Raw genomic sequence first — 23,716 nt, forward strand, 5'->3', positions numbered from 1 at the left:
ATACACGTGTCAGTGACTCTGTATGGGGGACAAAGGAGGAAGGCCAAATCTGGGCATCAATTTAAAAAATCGTAAGTAAAATGTTCATATTCATTATTTTGCTTCAAATAATACAAATACAGCTCAGGTATAACCACACCTAGTTTTTTATTTTTTATTTTTTTGAGACAGAGTCTCGCTCTGTTGACCAGGCTAGAGTGCCGTGGTGTCAGTCTAGCTCACAGCAACTTCAAACTCCTGGGCTTAAGCAATCCTCCTGCCTCAGCCTCCCGAGTAGCTGGGACTACAGGCATGCGCCACCATGCCCAGCTAATTTTTTCTATATATATTTTTAGTTGTCCAGATAATTTCTTTCTATTTGTAGTAGAGACAGGGTCTCGCTCTTGCTCAGGCTGTTCTCAAACTCCTGAGCTCAAATGATCCGCCCACCTCGGCCTCCCAGGATTACAGGTGTGAGCCACCGCGCCCAGTTTACACCTAATTTTTTAAATGCTTTCATATTATCCTTACCACTCCTATCTAATTGTGATGATATAAACTGACTCTTTAAAAATATTAAAGTTTTATATCTTACTTCAGACCTCTGGACTAAAAAATACTTCAAAAGCCTAGTCCTTAACATTTAGGGCCAAAAATACCTAAATTTTTAAAAAGTAGCAAAACTTGTGCTGGCAGGCATGTTAAAATATATAATGCCTAATTTTTTTTTTAATTAGCAATATTTTTGTGTTGAGAGACACACTCAGATATACTTATGGCCTATCTGATCCCCCACAGCAATCAATTCAGAAATACAAATACTAGGTCATATTTAACCATCGAGGAAAGATACACTGCTACATCAGCTGATTTTTTTTTCTCTTTGAATTTAATGAATTTACATCAAAAAATTAGGTAGTCATTTTACATTTAAGGAATAAAAATCTTAAAAAAAATACAAAGAGTGAAAGGATTTTAACCGCGTTTACACTTCCTTTTGCTATAATTTAAGAACAATTCATCTCATCATAACTTATTGCAATGTGCAAATGCATTTGCAGCACCCATTGCAATCATGAAACTAAACTTAAGGAAATACACTGTTAATAGTGGCCCTCGTGAAAACCAATTTACCTTCTATTAAAACTCTATGGTATATAAGCATTACATAATAATGCTACCTTTTGTCACAAGAATCACCCCCAAAGTTTTCTGGAAATAAGTCCACATAAGAATTAAATATTTAAAAGGTGAAATGTTCCTTATTTTAACTTTAGCAAGGTCCTTTCTTTTTCATTGTTAAGAAACACTTTAATAGTTTGAAAGCAAAAGCTGTTAGAGTCTAGAAAGCTAAAACTGTACTCCTGAGTTCAAGCTTACAGGTAAGTCTTTTGTAAGTAGGTCTCAATAAAATGTCCTCCCGCCCCATCCCCCGGCCCCAAATCTTGTAGTTTCTTACAAAACTTTGGTCAAGAGTAGAAATATATCCAGGCAGATGTATATGCCATACAATAGCAAGAACAGTAGAGCCCAACTAATGACTTTGAGTTTTAAAAATAGAAGGCAATTAAAATGTACTCAAAGTTACATTAAGAAAAGCTTTCACGGGGTAATATTGAAACAGTCACAAAGGTTAAGAAAATACTGATATCAAAGTACAAATGACTACAATGTTAAAATAGACAAAAACTACTATACAAGAGCCTCTTTTAAAATTAAAAATAAAGAACACAACACATGAGTCAGGATGATTTTCCTGTTCTACTCATGAATTTTAGTCTTTATAGGGTTGGTGATGTTGACATCGAGAAGAGTTTCTTATGACATCTGACGAAGTCTCATTCCAACTTCATACGGTGGGTCTTCCACAAGGAACCTCCGGATCCTGCTTGCATCTTGGTCATTGTACAATTTCAAAGTAGTGCAATATCGCCATGATGTGCTGGGGCATGAAGACATATCCCGTGTACAGTGCCATCCCCATAATGGAAACCAGCATGGAATCTGAGTTGTAGTTAAGGAAATCTATTACTTTTCCTAATTTATTCAAAACTAAGTCCCAAAATTTTTTCAATTATTTATATTGAAGTAACCACTCACTTAGTGCTCTCTCATATACATGAAGTATTTACAAAGAACTAATGACAACAAGAATCACAGTGTTAGCCACTGACTGCTCATTTGTCTTTACCATGAGTGTACAAGGTAGGTATTGCTATTCTGCATATATAGCTGAAAATATCAGACTGCTTAGGATTAAGCACAGAAAGTGACACTGTTCAACCTAAGAAACAAATGTATAGGAATAAAATTGTATTTAATGACTGTAAAAGGCCTACCAACTTAAGTAATAAGAATGTATCATCCAAGAATTTCAGAATCAGTTAGACTAGAATGTGGCTAAAAGTGTTGACTTTAGAATCAAACAAAGCTAAAATCAATCATAAACTAGCTTAGTGATATATAAAGTGACAGCACTTGCTACTATCAACAATTATTATTAGCACTGTTAAACATTATTACTATCCACTACTACTTGCAACAACTTCAAATAACAGTCATCCAGATAACCTAAATAAAAATGAGTCTGTACTGTGTTCCCTTCTTCTCATTATAAAAGGAACTGAAACTGAAACAAGAGGCCTCCCTCTAGGGCCTCACAGATTACTGCTAACAAAAATTATGTCAAATCTAAGGGCTTCGGTTTTTCAGACTCACAGAGCCATGCTAAAAGGAATAACTGCTTCTTCTAAACTGGGGCCATGTTTTAATAATTCATACATTCATAACCTCATCATTCTCTCTCTCTCTCTCTCCTTTTCTTCTTTTCCTCTCCCCGCCACTCTCTCTCATATCTTTGAGCTCTACATACTAGGATTTCTATAATAACTTATATTCTTTTATAAGAAGATAGGGTTTAAATAAACTATGTGCTTATTACCAACTAATATTTGTATAACTGTGTAGATGAAAAGTCTCTTTCACATAACATTAGCTTACTTAACACAGCTTTCCTATGAAATGTTTATTATGTTTATCACTCATCAGAAGCTGAGAAAACACTAACTGACTTGTCCAGGACCATACAGGAAGCTGTCTTTAGCGCCAGAGGTCAAACCAAGGCTGTCTGACTCAAAACCTAAATTCATTCCTCTCATCCAGCAGACAGCAGCAAAAAGACTCCCATAATTGTTTTTTAAAATTTACTTTTTAACTTCCCTTAATCCAGTTCTTCCTTAAACTACCACCTTCTATTTACTAAGTTCTTTTCAGAAAAAAAAAAAAGGATACACTTGCTGCTTCCATATCATTGCCTATATTTGTTCATCACCAACACAATCATGTGACTTCTACCCCTCCAGGCTGTAGACATTGCTCAAAGGTCACCGGTGACCCTATCAAATCAAAGGGCTATTTGAATTGACATTGTTCTTGTCCTTCCTCTTCAAACCCTTTTCTACCCTGTGCCGAGGTACCTTTCTAGGGCTCTCCATCTCTCTCACTATTTCCCTGGTTTTTCACTGGCTCCTTCCCCCTGTCTGTCCTTTATGTGCAAGATGCAGAGTGAACTTTGTGCTTGTCTTCCACACATCCACTCCACCCCTCCTCCTAGTATAGCAGCCACGCCCTTTTGATCAGCCCAACCCTGTCCCATCTCCAGGGATACGGCCCTGACTGGTCTTAACCAATTAGGGCATCCCCTTCTCTTGGTAACAATGCCCTCCCCCAAAACTGATCAACCAGCTCAAAGCTTAGGACTTCCTCCAGGAATTCAGTAACACAGACGTTCTCTCTCCTTCTAGAATATGCAGTTTGCTCATGGAATCCTGCAATCACTGGAGTCACTTTTCCTCAATGAGGAAAACAAGACTCATAACAAAGCTGATACATGAAGGTGGAAGGACAAAAATAATCACAGAAAAATGGAGCCAGAATTCTGATCAAACCACCCTAAAGCCCATCCTACCACTGGATTTTCACATACAAGCCAATAAATCCCCTTTACTCTTAAACCAGTTTGTTAGATTTTCTTTGTTACTTGCAGCTGAAAGCATTCTAAATGATAGAATGGAGTTCTCAATATTTTTGTCTTGGGCTCTATACCAATTACAGGTTGAGTATCCCTTATCTGAAATGCTTGGAACCAGAAGTGTTTCAAATTGCAGATTATTTTGGATTTTGGAATATTTGCATTATACTTATCAGTTGAGCATTTCTAATCTGAAGTCCAAAATACTCTAATAAGTATTTCCTTTGAGTGTTGTGTCATTGCTCAAAAACTTTCCAGGCCAGGCACAGTGGCTCATGCCTATAATCCTAGCACTCTGGGAGGCCGAGGCAGGAGGATCATCTGAGAGCTCAAGAGTTCAAGACCAGCCTGAGCAAGAGCAAGACCCTGTCTCTACAAAAAAATAGAAAAATTAGCCAGGTGTGGTACATGCCTGTAGTGTGGTGTGTCTCAGCTATTCAGGAGGCTAAGGCAGGAGGATCGCTTGAGCACTAGGAAATCGAGGTTGCAGTGAGCTATGATGATGCCACTGCACTCTATCCTGGGCAACAGAGTGAGACCTTGTCTCCAAAAAAAATGGAGCATTTTGGATTTCAGGCTTTCAGATTAGGAATGCTCAACCTGTACCTTAAGGTTGTTGACCTGACCCCACCTTCCATATTGCAGACATTTCCTACTATCTGCTGAACATTTCTACCTATGACATTCTACAAGATACCTTAAATTCAATGTAACCAAAACTGAACTCATTAACCTTCTCCATAAACTATCTCTTCCTATGTGTCCTAGTTTTTCAACTGATGTAACTATTTGCCTAATCATCTAGTCCAGAAGTGTCTTTGATTCCTTCTCCCCACATTCAAATTAAGACTTCTCAATTCTTCCCTAACACCTACAAATGACTGTTAAATCTCTCCTTCCCTATCCTAATCAATGATAACTGATTGAGGCCTTTATCATTCCTTACTTAGACCAGGCAAACGCCCCCATTTTAGGCCTCTTGCCACTTTCCATGCCCCTCTTTACTAGAGTGATCCTTTAAAAATGCAATAGACTTCCCGATGCCTCGAGGATAGCATTTCGATCTCTAAGGCAAGCATTCAAGGACCTTTCCGTTCTAGCCCGAAATACCTGTCTCAGGTTGGAGTCCACAAAAATAGACAGGGATTTAGGGACTGGGACAGGGATGCTTGTACAAGTTATTTCTTGAGGGAGTTTTACCAGAAGGGGAGTGAGTAGAGTGGAATAGAGCAGGGGAAATAAGCTGAGCAGAGACAGGGTCTCAACTCCCACAGCGCACTCTGGAGCATGAATTGTACCATTCAGTTGGTGCTGTCTTGAGACAGGGGGACTGACCTGTTGTGTCCCCTTATCTGTCAATCACTGGCTGCAGGATGGGGTAAGGAAAATCCACCTGAGCAAGACAGCTGTTTGGCAGGGGGCAAGACACTGGAGAAGGGGCAGGTGTAAAGCATTAGCAGGCAACACTCACAGCGCCTGGGGGACAGGTACATCAGCAGGTAACGGCGATCCAGGTGGGGACCATAACTACCACGCTACTGTACTTCCCAACACCCCAGACCTTCCCCCAATATGCACACACCCTACTCACAGCCATGTACATGAGTCTCAGAAAACATCACATATTTTCACACTGCTGTGGCTTTGTTTATTGTTTAATAATAATACATTTAGCAATAATAGTATTAGCACCAGCTTTCATTTTGTGAATGTCTAGTGTACTCCTGAGACTGTGCTAAGCATTTCATCAAGTTCAGCAACAGAGTAAGCTATGGAGCCAGTTCCAAACCAAATCAGTCGAACTCCAAATATCTGTGTTCTTAACCACTATGCTATAATACCTTCCTACATGTGAAAAGTCTCTTTCCCCCTAGTATAACCTAATATTCTTAGGGCTCAGTTAGTTATCTCCTCTAATATTAGGCCTCCCCTAGCAGTCATATTTTTCCCATTCTTACCCCAGCCTCCTGGCAGAACTAATTGCTCCATGATGGTCACTTATCACCCGACATTACCTATTTGTAGATGTATTTATGTCTCACCCAAATTACCAACTCCTTTAGCACAGAAACAATGTCTTATTACTTTTGTATCTCCAGCATCTAAAATACCACATGTTCAATACATATTTGATGAATAAAGAAATTTCTCAAGAAGCATTCATTTGACTCTAGATTCACTGTGGTGCTTTCTACATATTCCACACATTGTAGCTGACAAACTTGAACATGACTACAGAAAAGACAGACAAAATTGGTTTCTAGTTAATATTATACTTAAGAACTTTTTGTAGTTTATTATAGCTTTTATGTAAGTCTTCTATACAAGCAAATTAAAATGATATAGTAATAACCTTCAGGTCATTGGCTCAAGTTCAACTCAAGTAAGGAATGATTACTAGAAAACAGCCATTTGAATAATTATTTTACATGCTGTTTATAGCACTATAATTCTTCAATTTATTATGAAGAATATATCAGTTAAGGAACATGCATAATTAGCTTCATAGAGATTACTTCACTGTAGAACACGAATCTGAAACAGAAGCTCAATTTGTGAACACTAAATTGTCAAGCTTTTAAATTTTTTACATGCATATAAAATCATTATTTTTTTTTTTTTTCTCTAAGTGAAACAAAACTTGAAAAGGTTTTTTGCCTGGCTAAAATACAAGATACTAGAGTTCAAAACTGAATATGGCATTAAGTTGTGATGTATACATATGGAATAAAAGTAATAAGAAACAAATGGTAACTTTAGGCCAGTGGTTACCTGGTGGGGTGCAATGAGGACAGGGAAAAGGGAGAAGCAACTAAGAATGAGTGTCAAGTGGGCTTCAAATATTTCAGTCATGTTTTTCTTCAGCTGGTTGATAGTATATGCCATTCATTATAGTACTCTTTATGGGTCTGTTGTATGCCTTAATGATTTCCCTAACAAATAAGAACTGTAAAGGAAAATGGAACTGTATATAGTACTAAACTAAGAAACTATTTTCTTTGAAGGATCCTTCCTCCTCACAAAATTTAATTTAGGCATAACTGGACCTAATTTGTTACAAAAAGTCTGAGCTTTCATGAATAGAACAACTCTCAATTCTAGTAAAGATAAACACAAAATTATTGAAAGTTACTTGAATCTAGATACAAATGCCACTTTACTCTATGAGCTGCTAAAAAAACAAAACAAGAACGCTTAGCCCAACACTTTACCCATAGAATTTAACTTTTATCCTGTGCTTCCCCCCAAAATATTCCTACATTCTGATCTCATTTCTCTGAATTATTTCCAGAATCATATTAAGTAAGCCTACAAAAGGAAGTCTTCTATAAATTAAATTTCAAAATTATTCCAAAAAATTATCCTAAAGCTCTCAACCATAAGAAAATACTTAAAAATTGACTTAACTATACAGTGACACTCATACTAAGTGAACAAGTAGACAATGGGACAGTGAAGAACGTCTAATAATCATCTTGCCAAAAAAAAATGCAAAAAAGCACTTTTTAATAAGTAACTTTCCACAAATTCAATTTAAGCAGCTTTAGCCATGAAGTTGAAACAGCTCCATGTACTGAGTCCAATATTCCCCGGGGGTTACGCTTGGTATCATTTAAAGTGGCAGATTCTATTGACAATCTTGGGCATCGGTTCTACTGTGACATTTGCAAGGTTGGGGAATGTGTGACCTTCATTTCTGTAGAAATGCTCTAACAAAGTTAAACATATACCATTTAGAGTACACCAGCCATAATTTTCTATCTGACATAGATTTCTCAATCCATCTCATTCTGTAACAAACCTCTCTAAGTTTAAAGTATTCTTGACACACTGTAAAGTACAAGAAACAGGTACTAAAAGCAGCACAGTGCTGGAGGACACCTTGTTTTGAGTTGTCACTCTGCCATCCCTGTTTGTATCAAAAACTTGCTGAACACTAGTCCCCTTATCTATAAAATGGGGACACACATCATCTACCTTTGTTTTCTTTTTTCTTTTCTTTTTTTTTTTTTTTTGAGACAGAGTCTTGCTCTGTCACCTGGGCTAGAGCGCAGTGGCATCATCATAGCTCACTGCAACCTCTAACTCCTGGGCTCAAGCAACCCCCTTGCCTCAGTCTCCCGAGTAGCTGGGACTACAGACTCACGCCACTATGCCTGGCTAATTTTTCTATTTTCAGTAGAGATGGGGTCTCACTCTTGCTCAGGTTGGTCTCGAACTCCTGAACTCGAGCAATCCTCCCACCTCAGGCTCCTAGAGTGCTAGGATTACAGGTGTGAGCCACTGTCCCCAGCCCACATCACCTATCTTTCAAGGTTGATGTGAGAATTTGGAATCAAACCTATTCTGAAACAGAAGGCAATACAATCCTTATTAAGACTGTTCTTTGAGGGTTTGAGTATTTAACATCATGACTCAGACCTATGTTTAGGAATTGCCCAAGGTCACTCTGCTACTAATTTGTTATTAATCAATCTAGAACAAAATAAAAAAGAACCCTCAAAAACTAAAAAACAGGCTGTTCTCTTTTGTATTTATGACCTATTTCTAACACTGAATGTTAAGTGCTTGATAGCAAAAGCACCTCTGCTGAGCCTTTGCTTCCAGCCACAGGGCATTATTTGGTAAAGCAGGTGCTTCGTAAATCATTTCAGAACTGAGCAGACAAGGTGCCAGGATATGTGCCAGCACCGAAGATAAATGTTTGTTCAAGGGCTGAATGAACAATGAGAGGTTATTTATAACCTGGACGTAACATAAATATTTTACGGGTTCAATGGATATAAAAGCAAATAGATGTGAAACGATGTATAGTATCTGGATGTTGTTTTCTGTTACTTTAAGAAGCATCCCCAACTAATCCTGTGCTAAGTTTCCAGGTAGACAGGGAAAAAAATAAAGATTTTTTTTTGCCCCATAAAAAGGCCATTCCTCTTATCCCAGCAACTTTAAAAAAAAAAAAAAAAGGCCCGTAACAAAGAGAGGAAATGCTTTAAGGACAAGTACAGCACATCACAAACAAGACCAGAGCAACTCATAGCAACTGACATTTTCTGTCCGAACCAGTGACTCTGAACTATCATCACCCACCTTAGTAATCTATTCATAAGACTTTGGAAAAAATCAAAAGTAGTTTCTCATTGGAAAAAGGTCAGGGACCTTTGTTCCAGTGGGTATGACTTACACCTCTTCAGTAGTATAAATAATTTGAGTGCTTTAAGTCTCTGGTTGTACTGGTCACTTCAAAAAGCAAAGCCAAAACAACATTTAAAGCAATCCAATCTTATGTTAGTCAAATTCCTCCTGTAAAATTAATTCTAAAATGCTACTTATCCTTACAAATACTCAAAGGTTTTCATAAATCTATTTTAAGGAACCATCTTAATGAAAAAAGAAAACAAAGATTTGACAAAGTATTATCATAGGCTGTTTACTGAAAAGCAATCAAAGCCCTAAGTGGAAGCAGTTGCCAGCTACTGGATGAAGCTCCAAACAGGAAATCTTCCTTATTACAGCAGTTTTTTCCCTTGACCTCAAAAAACTGCAGGTTGTTGCCAACAGAAATGTTAAGAAAGGTTATTTTTCCCAAATATATCAACTATCTATTAATACTTTTCTATTTACCTTAAATTGAAGCAAGGAGAAGATAACATTGTTAGAACCCTTTGGATGTTAACTGATCTGATATTCTCGGATCATATTAAAGGATATTACATCAGCATCGGAAGTTACTGTTTAGCAACCCATTCCCTGAGCTTTCTATAGTGTGTTGATTATACGAGCCTAAGTATAGAACTTGTTTTTAGGAACTACAACTTGATGACAAGCCTCTTTAAAAACTAAACAACAAAGCATGCTGCTGAAACAAGCAGTGATCATGCACTGAAAATTTTTCTCTCTGAAATGAAATCCCGGAAATGGTTTAGAGCTCTAAACCCAGAGAAACCAAGGTTATGAATGAGTATAACATTTATTGATTAGAGCTTCTATTATCTTTATGAAGATTTGAATCCCAGAGTCAAGGGGGGGGCGGGAAATTCCCAGTTTGCTCTGAAATATAATCTGTTCTGGTCCAATACATGTTTCTGGAACATCAGACAGCTCACATATGATGGGTACAGTATGGGAATCTTGTTTCATATGGGATTTTTCATCATTGAGGGGAGCCAGATTAGTGGGAAAATAATTACAGTTGACCCTTGAACAATATGAGTTTGAACTGTGCAAGTCCACTTACCCAAGGATTTTCTTCCACCCCTGAGACTGCAAGACCAACCCCTTCTCTTCCTCCTCTTCCTTATGATTTTCTTAATAACACTTTCTTTTCTCTAGCTTACTTTATTGTAAAAATACAGCATATAATACATATAACATACAAAATATGTATTAATCAACTATTTATGTTATTGATAAAGCTTCCAGTCAACAGCAGGCTAACAGTAGTTAAGTTTCTAGGGAGTCAAAAGTTATTCATGGATTTTGACTGTTGAGGGGTGAGCAGCACCCCTAACTCCCACATTGTTCACAGATCAACCATATAACCTTCATCAGGAAACGTCTCTCAGCTTAGCTTCTATACATGCAGAAGTTCTTTTAACTTTATTTTAAGAAAATTAGAAATTCACAGCCAGGCGCGGTGGCTCAAGCCTGTAATCCTGGCACTCTGGGAGGCCAAGGCGCGAGGATCGCTTGAAGTCAGGAGTTTGAGACCAGCCTGAGCAAGAGCGAGACCCCCATCTCTACTAAAAAATAGAAAGAAATTAACTGGACAACTAAAAATATATAGAAAAAATTAGCCGGGCATGGTGGGCATGCCTGTAGTCCCAGCTACTCGGGAAGCTGAGGCAGGAGGATTGCTTGAGCCCAGGAGTTTGAGGTTGCTGTGAACTAGGCTGATGCCACAGCACTCTAGCCCAGGTAACAGAGTGAGACTCTGTCTCAAAAAAAAAAAAGAAAGTCACATCTGCACCCAGGCTCCCTCTCCAGAGAGGCACACCTCCAGGGTAGCACAGCTTTCAGCTAGTGGCAGGTGGCACTGCCCCCTGCACGGCCTCAATGGCAGCCCACACTATCTGCATCACATCAGCACCCACTGCTGACATTTGCACTCAACTTTGGCCACACATTTTTAATGTTCCCTTTGGCAGCTTCTAGACATCGAACTGCCCATCTGAGCTATACAAGTTATCCCCCAAGATGCCAATTATTGTTTTTGCTACAAGTTGCATAGATTTTGAGTGGCCTGCCCCCATGTGATTTTATCATAAACTCTATTATTTTTTTTTTTTTTTTTTTGAGACAGAGTCTCACTCTGTTGCCCAGGCTAGAGTGAGTGCCGTGGCGTTAGCCTAGCTCACAGCAACCTCAAACTCCTGAGCTCAAGGGATCCTCCTGTCTCAGCCTCCCAAGTAGCTGGGACTACAGGCATGTGCCACCATGCCCGGCTAATTTTTTCTATATATATTTTTAGCTGTCTATTTAATTTCTTTCTATTTTTAGTAGAGATGGGGTCTCGCTCTTGCTCAGGCTGGTCTCGAACTCCTGAGCTCAAACGATCCGCCCACCTCGGCCTCCCAGAGTGCTAGGATTACAGGCGTGAGCCACCGCGCCCGGCCAACTCTATTATTTTTGAGATTTTTTTCAGGAACATATATAACACATGCTGACCAAAATCCTTATGTTAGCAAAATGTCTACTTCTCATAGTATTGATCATAAATACTATCTTTCTACCATTTCATAACTACTATTTTTTAAGCATTCCAATTTATGAAAGGTGTATATCCTCTATCAAGTAGATCTTCTGGAAGATATAGCTTAAATTATTAAATTTGAACATTTGGGGTTTGTCTTTTTAAAAAAATTAAAAGACTCTATCTTAGCTTAGCTCCTAGGTGGCATCAATGTTACAACACTCAAGACTGGAGGAATCATAAAGTCTTTAACAAAATGGAGACTGGACCTACAGTCATCGCTACTGACAAATCACTGGTATCACATGCTGAAACAATGTAGAATATCGATGCATGGTCTGTCCCTATTGCCATTAGCCACCCATGACTTTCCCTGCCTGTCCTGGTATAGGTCACCCAGTTCTGCTTCTTTCTTTCTTTCTTTCTTTCTTTTTTTTTCTTAGCTTAAAACAACAGCTATTTATTTAGCTCATGATTCTGTGTGTGATCGACTGGGCTCGATGCTGGTCTTGGCTGAGCCAGAGTCATGCCTGTGCAGGTAGCGTCCAGGTCAGCATGGTGATGGCTGGTCTAGGATGACCTCGGCTGGCATCTTCTTTGTTTCACATAGTCTCTCACTCTCAAGGAGGCTTATCTGGACATGCTCACTAAGGGTTTCAAAAGAGTGAGTGGAATCATGCAAAGCCTCTAGACACAAAGGCTTGGAAACCAACATCACTTCTGCCACATTCTATTGGTCAAACAAGTTGCAAAGGGGTGGGAGAAAGATTCTATTTCTTGACGGTAGAAGCTTCAAAGTTACAGGAAGGGAAATTAAATTTCATAAAATTAAGAAAATGATATTTATTACACCTTTATTTATTTGTGGCCTATACATGATAGTGGCTTAGAGAATAAACTCTGGGATTAGAGTGGAATAATTTTAGCCAATTATGCATGCAATCTACCATACTCGCTGCCATGGTTACTGTTTTGTTTGCTTGTTTGTTTGTTTTTACTCTATACTCCCCCTGTGGAGAAATTATCTCAGACCTGTCTTCTAATTCACTAAAGTTCTCTTCAGCTATGGACAATTTGGTGGGGTATTTTTTTGTTTTTGTTTTTGTTTTGAAACAGAGTCTCACTCCATTGCCCAGGCTAGAGTGCCATGGCGTCAGCCTAGCTCACAGCAACCTCAAACTCCTGGGCTTAAGCAATCCTTCTGCCTCAGCCTCTCGAGTAACTGGGACTACAGGCATGTGCCACCATGCCCAGCTAATTTTTTCTATATATTTTTAGTTGTCTAGTTAATTTCTTTCTATTTTTTAGTAGAGACGGGTTCTCAATTTTTGCTCAGGCTGGTCTCAAACTCCTGATCTCAAGCAATCCTCCCGCCTCGGCCTCCCTGTCACACCCAGCCAACAATTTGGTGTTTAACCATCACTAAATATTTAATTTAAATGATTATATTATTTATTTCTAGAAGTTTTATTTGATTTTTTTCAAATCTTTTCATAGTATGTTTTCTGTCTTATGTTTTTTACTTCTTTTATCATTTTAAACATACTTATTTCACAGCCTCCTTTTTTTTTAATTAAAAAAAACTTTTTGGAGACAAGGTCTTGCTCTGTTGCCCAGACTGAGTGCAGTGGACTGATCGTAGCTCATTGTAATCTTGAACTCCCATGCCCAAGTGATCCACCGGCCTTGGCTTCCCAGTGGGCTGGAATTATAGGCATGAGCCACCACGGCCTTATTTCATAGTCTCTATCAGATTGTTCTTGGGTGTTTATTCTGCTGTTTGCATACCTCTTTTATTTCTTATTTTTTAATTTCAGAATATTATGGGGGTACAAACATTCTGGTTACATAAATTGCTTTTGTACCATTTGTACAAGTTATAAGTGTGACCATCACCCAGATACTGTGCATTGTACCCATTAGGTGTGAATTTACCCATCCCCACCTCCCCCTCCCACCTGCTTGATTTCCTATGAAGGTTATTTCCATATGTGCACATAGGTGTTGATCGATTAGTTCCAATTTAATGATGAGTGGCTGGGCGCAGTGGCTCACGCCTGTAATCCTAGCACTCTGGGAGGCCGAGGCAGGTGGATCACTCGAGGTCAGGAGTTCGATGCCAATTTAATGGTGAGTACATGTGGTGTTCTTCCACCTTTCCTGAAAGCTACTAAAGAAAAAGTTATAATATCCTAAGGGGTACAACTAAGGTATACTTTAATGTTCTCACTTAGCCGGCCAAATATAAAGGCAGTATAAAACAGGCTAGAGCAGTTTTCTTCTTCAAACTAAAACACAGGAGCCCTGGAGGTAACAAGACAACCTTCCAGGAGGTTAGGACAGTTTAAGGAGACTGTTTACAGACCACCTGCTTCGGCTGTACTCCCTCCTAAAGCCGACCTGTCTGAGAACTGTCCTAGTCGGCTAGTTCTCCTTCCCATCCCCCCTTGCAACTTCACTTCTCCCACTTTACTTCCCGAATCTTACCATTGTACATTTCCCCAGGAAACAAAATAACTTCTGAGACACCAAGCAAAGGGATAATACCTAACTTGGGTTGTACTTTAGTTCATTCAGGTAACAAACTTCTGGCACAGCTCCAAGCCTCATCTCTCTATCCATCTAATAATTTGAATTCAGAAATGAGACAAGCGTAAAGGTCTTTACAGTAACACAATTATTTTAACAGAAAAATGGCACTGAGGTTTTTCTGATAGAAATTAAGGATTAAAAAAAAGACTGAGGGTGATTTTGCCTATTTGGCTTCACAGTGAGGACTGGCTTTGCCAGTTTGATTATATGATGAACATTTCCTATGAATTGTATGAGAAAAAATTATAGTTTTAAGTTTTAACAAAAATATACACATATGAAAAGCAAGAAATTAAATACTTTGTAACTGTCTAAATTTGCTATGAAAGATTCATATGTCAACTTAAATGAGCAAGAGTCTGCACAGTCCATGACTTTTGCTCTTTTGGGAGTGCACAAAGAAAAAGCCCAAAGATCACAGGCTGGAGGCCTGAAAGTACTAAGTTCTCACTTTCAGCAATTCTTGCCTCTGCTTCTCCCACTTCGCACTCCCTGGGACTAGAAAGCCGCATTCACTTCTACAAAGGAAAGGTCAACGGTAATAGGAGAAAGTTCAGAAGAAAGATTGAAGAAATTATTTTCCTACATAAGCTTGAAAGTAGTACAAAATATTCAGGTATTTCAAGTTTATTCTGAAACCATATTTTGCTTAAAAGTATCTTGATAAAAATCTTTCTAAAAGATATTAAGCTTACTTACTAAAAACATTTTTTCTAGAAGTAAATTTCTCTGACATTGAGAATTTTGCCTAATTATCAAATCACACATTGATTTTTACTGGCAATCTATTTAAAGTCTCAGATGATTTTATATATTTTTTTCCTTCAATGCAGAGCTCATTAAGAAGAAAGTTCTAGTACAAGAGTCTGGTGAATTGGGGTTTTAATGATAATTCCCTTTATTGACTAGCTCACAAGAAGCTCTGCCAAAGGCAGGCACAGATGATAGCCTAAAGGTGTCCACTGGCCAAACACTGGGTTTTTCTTTGTCCATTTTGTTTTGTTTGCCATGTTTATCTACAAAATAAACTTTATATACAAAAAACAGGCAGAGATATTAATTTAACTGTGGGGAATCATGCCAGTCATTATTAGTACCTCCAAAGGTGGCATAGCAAAATATATTCTCCAAATACCTCTCTTTCAGCTTATAAATACTTTGATCTCATCAAACCATGCACACCAAAACCACTACTATTCAGAATATATTTTCCATGTATTCACAGAATATCTCAGGAGAGATGTACAGGAAACTCCTGACACTGGTTGTCCTGAGGAGGCTTGGGCAGGGATAGAAAGAAGACTGTCACCTTCTGTCTACCTTTTTGTACCTTTTTATTTTGAACCATGAGGACATATAATTTACATTTATTTACAATTTAAGAATTCATATTTTTAAACTTTCAATTAGTATAGGTTTCTCATCTAAGCTGTAAGCATTTAAGGATACAGCAAAAATCTAAGAAAATAATTGAGTTGCCACTGAAAATAACATCCAGCTTAAATTTTTTTAATGTTTTTTCATTAGCATTCAAAGCCTTCCTCAATCCAAAACACCTACTTTTGCCTCTACCATTATCTCCTCTCTTAGACCTCTAACCTATTCCAAACCCAGAGTTAACTTTTAGGTTTTTATTTTTATTTTATTAAGAGACAGGGTCTCACTCTGTCACCCAGGCTGCAGTGGTGTTATCGTAGCTCACTGCAGCCTCCAACTCCTGGGCTCCAGTGATCCTCCCACCTTAGCCTCCCAAGTAGCTGTGACTACAAGCATACATAACTATGCCTGGCTAATTTATTTATTTATTTATTTATTTATGTTTGAGACACAGTCTCACTCTGTTGCCCGGGCTAGAGTGCTGTGGTGTCAGCCTACTCACAGCAACCTCAAACTCTTGGGCTCAAGCAATCCTACTGCCTCAGCCTCCTGAGAAGCTGGGACTACAGGCATGCACCACCATTTCTGGCTATTTTTTCTATATATTTTTAGTTGTCTGGTTAATTTCTTTCTATTTTTTAGTAGAGACGGGGTCTCGCTCTTGAACTCCTGACCTCGACCGATCCTCCTGCCTCGGCCTCCCAGAGTGCTAGGATTACAGGTGTGAGCCACCGTGCCTGGACATAATTTTTAAAATTTATTTTTTGTAGAGACAGGGGTCTTCTTATGTTGCCCAGGCTGGCCTCGGACTCCTGACCTCAAGTGATCCTCCGGCCCTGGCCTCTGTAAGTGCTGGGATGAGAGGCATGAGCCACTGCTCCTAGCCAGAGTTAACTTTTTAAAACTTAAATAAAAGACAGCTTGGATCACTCCTCATGCAAAGCCTTCCAAGAGTACCCTTTTGCACTAAGATGAAAAACCAAAGTTCTTACAATGGCCTTACAGGCCCTCCATTGACTCTCTGGCCTCACTGTCCACCACTCTTGCCCAGGCTCACTCTGGTCTATCCACACCCACCTCAATGACGACCCACCTCAGTGACGGTCCTCACACACTCTGGGACAGGCTCCTGACTAAGGGACTTTGCACTTGTTATTCTAACAATGCCCCTCCCTCCTGCTAACTTCCTTATGACCTTTATGTTTTTGCTCAAATACTCCTTTCTCCCAGAAGCCTCTCCTGATATTCTCTTTTTAAAAAACTAGCAACTCCATCCCAACTCTACATTTCTGATCCCCCAGCCCTGGTCTACTTTTCTGTTTTCCATAATGCTTGCCACCTAACATACAATAACTATATAACTTACTTGTTATGAAAGTTCCATAAGGGCAGGGATCTTTCTCTCTTTTGCTCACTAATGTAACATGAGCACTAGTGCCAGCATCTGGCACAAGGTATACACACAGGATTTTTTTTTTTTTTAAGCTCAGGCAGAAGTAAAGGGAATTCGCATAGTATTTGTTGAATTAATGAATGGCCCCAACCTACTCTTTCAACTTTACTTCCCACCTATTCTGCCTTAAAGAATGTCCATTCCAGCCATTCACACTGGAGTACTCGCCATCACAGACACCTCTGCACCTTCTCCGCTATGGGGGATGGGGCAAACAGCACTCACATACGTCCCAAACGTTCTCTGAGCTCTCCAGTCCACCATGCGCTTCCTTCCCTGCATCCCAAAGCACTTGCTGTCCAACTCCCTCAGCTGAAACAGCACAGGAAGGATCCATCTACGAACATGTATAAATTCTAATTTTTCCTGAAACTAGTCTCTGATTTCCTTGAAGGAAGAAATGAATTTCATCTTCTTGGAAACAGTACAGAACTCAGGACAGTACATAAAAAAATGAGAAAAAAACTGTTCATAGGTTGTATTTTTTTTCCATTTGAAATGAAAATAGCCTGAAGCCTCAAGGAGAAAACAATGCTAACTTTCCCACTTTATTAAAATCCAGTGAGAAAACTGTTACTGGATTTTAACAAGCGAATCTATTAAAAAGGTCTGTGCACCTCCCTTCATCTCCTCAAATCTTAGCCTAGAGGCCCTATATTATCTGACCTTTCCTACTATTCACGCCCCCTTCAGTTGGCTCCAGCCATAGGGGCCTATCTGCCATTCTTGAAACAAGCCAGACTTGCTCATGCCTCAGGACATTTGCACTTACTGTGCCTTTGGCCTGGAATCTTTTAGAATTCTTTCTCTGCTTAAATATTTCCATATGTCCCTCTTCCTTACTTCTCATCCTCTTTTGTTTTACTTTTACCCATAACAGTTATAAGGGTCTAATAATCTATATATTTTATTTATTTATCTAGTGTCATTTGAAGAAAAATTTTTATCCGTTTTATTCACATTTCTAGCCCCAACATCTAGAAGAGTATCTGGCAAATAGAAGGTACATAATACTTGTGGGATACAGAATTCAACAAACATACATATTTTACAAATAAGTAGACAAAGCAATGTAAATTTTGTTAATGGCTCCAAGGTAAATCAAAGAAGTTCTTCCAATCTATAGCATTTTCTACTTCTTTAAATTTGAGTTTTCTCTGAGCAGTGAATTCTGTTCATCAGAAACAGCCAAGCTTCAAAGCTACTCTAAAAGTGGTTTAAAATCAGGTCTCTTTTCTCACTCCCAAATACTTCTGAAATTGCTGTAAAACAACAAATCAACGTATAAACAAATGTTTCTCAAGCATGATTTGTGTGCCTAGCACTGTGGTTTAAAAAGGGAAAAAAATCTTTTGAAGAAACATGGGGCAATCTAGTTTCTAACATAAACCAAAAAACTGCCCACATTTTGCTTAAAATAAAATGCCATGGAAACATAAGCAGCAGCAGAGAGATGGCAAATATAACCCAGCAATTACAGACTAATAGGACTTTATTTTTTAATTAATAAACCTAGGTTAAAATAACATACTTCAGATCCAAATTGTTTTAACAAACTATTTTTAATTTTTCCACCTTTTCTCAACAGGCACAGTTACAATGTTCTTCAATGAGGCACTACAGGGCCTGTCTCACTGGTTACAAAACCTTTGAAATGTATGTTAAAAACATCCCCTTCTGAGATGAAGTCAGTGGTTCTCAGTCTGTGGTAGGTCTCCTTATTTAGTATACACTGTAACGGTAATTAGCATTTACAAGATTCTTTTTATTGTTACCTTTTATCTCAACACAGATACCATGTCCTACTTCTTTGTAAGACAGTACCCATGTCTGAATGTGGAAAAAGTTCAAATACTGGCTGACAAACCAAAAGCCAACATATCATTTCAAATGTGATATCAGAAAACAGATGTTAAAATGCCCTAGCATGGAAGGATTTACAAAACCCATGTATAAATCTTACTTTCTGAAGAACTATTTATAATGTGTCTGATTTGACATAATAGATGCATTTCCTTAAAAACATTTTAAATTCTTTTTATAAATCACAATTTCCTTACTTAGTAATAAGCTCAAAAATGCTTATATCGAATTGAGATTGATTTTCAGCTTACAACAGCTTTTAACTAACTTCTAGCTATTTGATTTAGTAAGAAACAGAGAAGGAAATAATTTCTAAACATATATGGATGCTCAAGGGTGCAGAAATAGTTACAGCAGGCTATCAGTTTTCCCTAAAAGAACAACTTAAAATTTTTCAAGGAGTTATAGCAGGGAAATGTAAACTAATACCTTTATCTTCTTTTAAGAAATTAAAGATTAATCTAGAGTCTTCCTCTGTACAGGACTTCTAACCCAGAGACCAATTTTCACACACACAGGCAAATTTCTCTCACGATAAATTTAGGTTTCTAGCAGTCATGCTTACGTTCAATGTAAATATTAAGCTATGGAAAATATGCCTGTTTCCAAAACCACATAACTGGCCGCAAAGTAGTTCTGGGTGAAGCTTACCAATCATTAATGAATTTATGAAATTCAAACTACTTGACAGTAAGGCTCCTAACAAGTAGGAAAAAAAATCCAGCTTTCTCATTCAGTTTTCTTCCAAGCTAGAATGAGGATTCAATCTCAAATTGATGTTCCAAATCACAGAATAGTTAAATAGTTTAAAATAACACTAGAAGAAGAGGTGGAATAATAGAAATACAACAACCAACAGAAATTTAAGATTGGTTTATGTCAAAGGATTGCATTTCTACCCTGGGTTAACTCAATAACATGAACTTTGAAATGAGATTTTTTGTAAATCTTGGGTTTAAAATCATAAGGTTCTACAGTACCAAATGCCAGCTGATTGCAGTTCTCACTAGCTTAAAACATTTTTGAAATCACTTGGACACACATAAACCAATGAGAAGTCAAAAACATCAAAGGCAAAAATCTAAGACACTACATTTCACTTCATAGTTTATTTCTCCATCCCCCAATAAGCCATCACCTAGGTATTTATAGGATACTATTACTACTGCAACATAATATGGAAAAATCTTAACACTATTGACACTGTAGCACTTATCCATATGCCAACAAAAGCTTTTAAATGTAAAATCTATACTAGACTCTAATAGTGAGTTCTATATTCCACCTTGGATTTAAAGAATTTCAATTTAACCCAACATTGTTTAAATTAAGTTTAGGATGTTCTAAGTGAGTCAAGATATATGTGCTTCTATTGAGAAAATTCAATTAAGTATGCATTTAAGCATACATTTTACAAGGCATGACCTTGTGAGGCCTAACCTACAGAAACTAGAATGAGATTAAACTGCAGCCACAAATAAATGGTACAAGAAATCAGAGTAGATTATATATTCGGAGTCTAAATCCAAAATACACATTCTAGTTCTTAAGTTCCAGATTTGGAAAGAAATGTCAACAGTAATAAATAAATAAGTTGCTTTAAAAGCAGCTAAAAATTCCTCAAAAGTGCTGAAACAAAAGATCTAGCTGTGAGTACAACCTTATGCTATTCCAACACAAATAAACACACTTGAGAAGACTCGGAATGAAATTACCTCAGTCACTCGCTGGAATGCAACAATGCATTTGCAAAGTTGTTCTGACTCCAACTAACCCGCACTGAAAAGGAGAGAGCCTAGATGAACTAAAAATGTTATGTGAAATATGTGTTTTGTATTGGCCCCGGGGTTTTTTTTAAAAAGTCACATCTCAATATTAGTATTTCTTTTGCAAGAATAATACCATCAGAAATGTCAGCATAAACAAGTGGAGACAAGACACATCATAGACTTCAGGGAGGCTATCTTCACATCCTTGAGTTAGTAATTAGGGTTATGAAAGTTAGATGAGTTCAGATCAGGCAAAGTGCTTAGCACAGTTGCTTTGCTAGCAGTAACCACTCAATAGTCATTAACAAGAACTTATTAACCAGCCACCAAAACAGTTTCAAACCCTACCGACAACTAACCGCAAATTCCCTTTCGGGCACGACTTCTGTGGATTGTGCAAAGTAATAAATTAAAACTACCCATCTTGAAGACCAAAAAGAGACAATAACTTAAACTGCCTTCCAAAACTGTACTGGGGTGTCGTTGCCACAAATTCACAACCTGGTTAAAAAACTGGCAAACTGGTTAGAATTCTCATAAGAACCAAGGCCAACTAAATTGGGAACAGTTAAAGGTCGAAGGCGCCCAAGGCGGGAGCGATCTGCTCCACTAACACGGTCCCTGCCTGGCCCCGGAACAGGCGACTGAACCAAAAGCAGGCGCGGCCGAAGTGCAGGCGACGACAGACCGGGTGAGACATCGCCCTCGGGGATTTCCTCCAGAAATAAGGACGCTTCCACCATGTGTCAAGTGACGAGGGGCGACCCTGGATCACAAGAGTTCTCGCCCCCCTCCTCTCCCTTAACCACGCGAGCGCCGCCCTCGGCCCAGACCCCCACAGCCCCCACCCGGCGACTCCTGCGCCAGACGCGGAGGAGCGAGTCCGCCCGCGGGTCCCGCGGAGCCGCCTCTGCACCCTCCAGCCCAGGCCCTGGGCCTGGGAGGATGCGGCCCCGCGCCCGCGCCCCAGGCAGGATACTGAACACAGTCCGCTCCCAGGGCTCCAGCATGTAGAGCGCCGTGACGAGCAGGTACTGGTAGTAGAACCACGACATCTGCTTCCAGGCCCGCGCCAGCGCCATCCCCGCCATTCGCCTCCCGCGATGCGGCCACACGTCAGTCTGTCCGGCCGGCCGCCCGTTCGCGTCCTAAAGCCCCGGGCCTCCGGGCCCGCCCGCCACCGTACGCCCATTGGCCCGCCTGGCCCTGCGCGTCACCCGCGGCACGCCCAGCCCCGCGCGCGCCCGAGCAGCTGGCCACGAGCCCCGCCCGGCCGGTGCTCATTGGCCGGGCCGCTACCTCGCGTCGCGACCGCCCCCTCCCCACTGTCCCCGCCCAGGCAGCGCCCACGCGAGCCGAAAACCGTCTCCGCGACAGCGCCCGGCTGCGCGCTGCGCGCCGCTTTCCGCCCGGGCCGGCCCTCCGTGGCCAAGGCATCGGTGCCGCCTGGGGTCCCCGCACCTGAGCCCGCGGAGGCCGGCCCTGTGGCGGTCTGTCCGTCCAGACCCGCCCAGAAGGGCTTGTCGAGGAAATGGAAATGTTTGTGGAATACCTGTTATGCCTCAGGCATCCTTCTGGGAAGGGGAATTACGCGAGTGAACCTGAACGCGTTAGGTTCCTTACCTCGTGCAGCTTACAGTCTAGCGGGGGAGACAGGCATTAATCACACGAATGCAAGTAAAGTTGTGATCAGTGCGGTGGGGGATCGACAGTCACTGTCACCTCGTCAAGAAGGTCTGGAAAGGTGTCTCTGCAGAAGTGATGCACACATCGCCTCCTTCCTCCTTCCTCCACCCATGCACGCACACAAAAACAGACTCACCTAGACCAGCATACCCCGTGCCCTCCCTAACCTAAAGACCGTATACCATAAATATCTATCTGCCCACCTCTTAGTGGCTACAGGTGATCGTGTAGATCAAGGCCAGGAGAAGCACGCTGAACTAGTGGGTTCTGCAGATGACAGGCAGCTGAAGATCAGTGTGTGGGCTGGTGCTATCTCCTAGAGAGGCACTCCTAAATGCTCAGATTTCCTACTGCCAAATGAGCCAGCAACATTGCTTTCACCATCAGGAACTCCATGCGCAGTTAGTATGTGAAATGACGCAATTAAATGGCCTGCTGTTTAAATGTTAAAAGTCTTCCAGGTTAAATGGCCTACTGCTTACACTTTAAAATTTTCATGTTCCATAACTCTTTTTCTATTCGTTTAGAAAGACTGAGTGCTAGACACTGGGGACAGCAAGCCAAATAGACTGAGAGCTGCCCTCATAAAGTATCCAGTCTACTAGGGAAGAGAGGCAAGCTTACTGATTACAGTGAGGTGTGGTGAATGGTATTTTTATGGGATGTGTAGTATGCCAAGATAGCCCAGAGAAAATCAGATTGGGATTGTAAAAGGCTTCAGGAGCTACCTGAGATTTGATAGCAAAGAGGAGAGGCTTATAGGAGAAGCTCAGAGAGGAAGAACAGCCAGCATCAAAGAGCTCAGGAAGCTCTTTAAAATGAGGGAGGGAAGTGCGGATTTGTTTTGTCCACGAGGGGCTCAGTTGGTGACTCATCACTTCATTGTGGAGTGGCGAGGGCAGAAGCCAGATTATAGTGGTTGGGATGGAATGGGAGGTAAAACAGTGAAGAGAGTTAATTCAGGCTTGGTTTTGCAGGAAGCTTGCCTGTGAATGGAAGGAGATAGGAGGGCAGCAGGGGGTTTTGTTTGGGTTGATTTTCAGATGGAAAAGGTATGAGCACATTTACAGGCCTAGAGTAAAGATACGGATAAAGATGGTGGGATGGGGACGAGATCCAGAGCTTTAATAAACAGGAGCTGCTAACCCTTTCCCTAAGAGGGGGAGGATGGAAAGATGGACACAAACACAAAAGAGTAAGTTAAGGAACTTCCTACCTTCCTGCCTCAGTTTTCTTAGTGAAAAAAGAAAGAACTTTCTAAGGCAGGCCTTCTG

The 23,716-nt window shown here is 40.0% G+C and overlaps 1 protein-coding gene across 1 annotated transcript; it reads right to left on the minus strand.

Annotated features, from left to right (window-relative positions):
- Positions 1 to 908: 908 nt before the first annotated feature.
- Positions 909 to 21,883, minus strand: SPTSSA (serine palmitoyltransferase small subunit A). Its single transcript, XM_069464182.1, has 2 exons — positions 21,736 to 21,883; positions 909 to 1,983 (listed from the first exon to the last, which is right to left on the minus strand). The coding sequence occupies exons 1-2, from the start codon at positions 21,845 to 21,847 to the stop codon at positions 1,880 to 1,882; spliced, it is 216 nt and encodes a 71-aa protein (XP_069320283.1). The 5' UTR covers positions 21,848 to 21,883; the 3' UTR covers positions 909 to 1,879.
- Between the last annotated feature and the right edge of the window lie 1,833 nt (positions 21,884 to 23,716).

Source organism: Eulemur rufifrons, chromosome 2 (assembly GCF_041146395.1).
Source record: "Eulemur rufifrons isolate Redbay chromosome 2, OSU_ERuf_1, whole genome shotgun sequence".
NCBI lineage: Eukaryota > Metazoa > Chordata > Mammalia > Primates > Lemuridae > Eulemur > Eulemur rufifrons.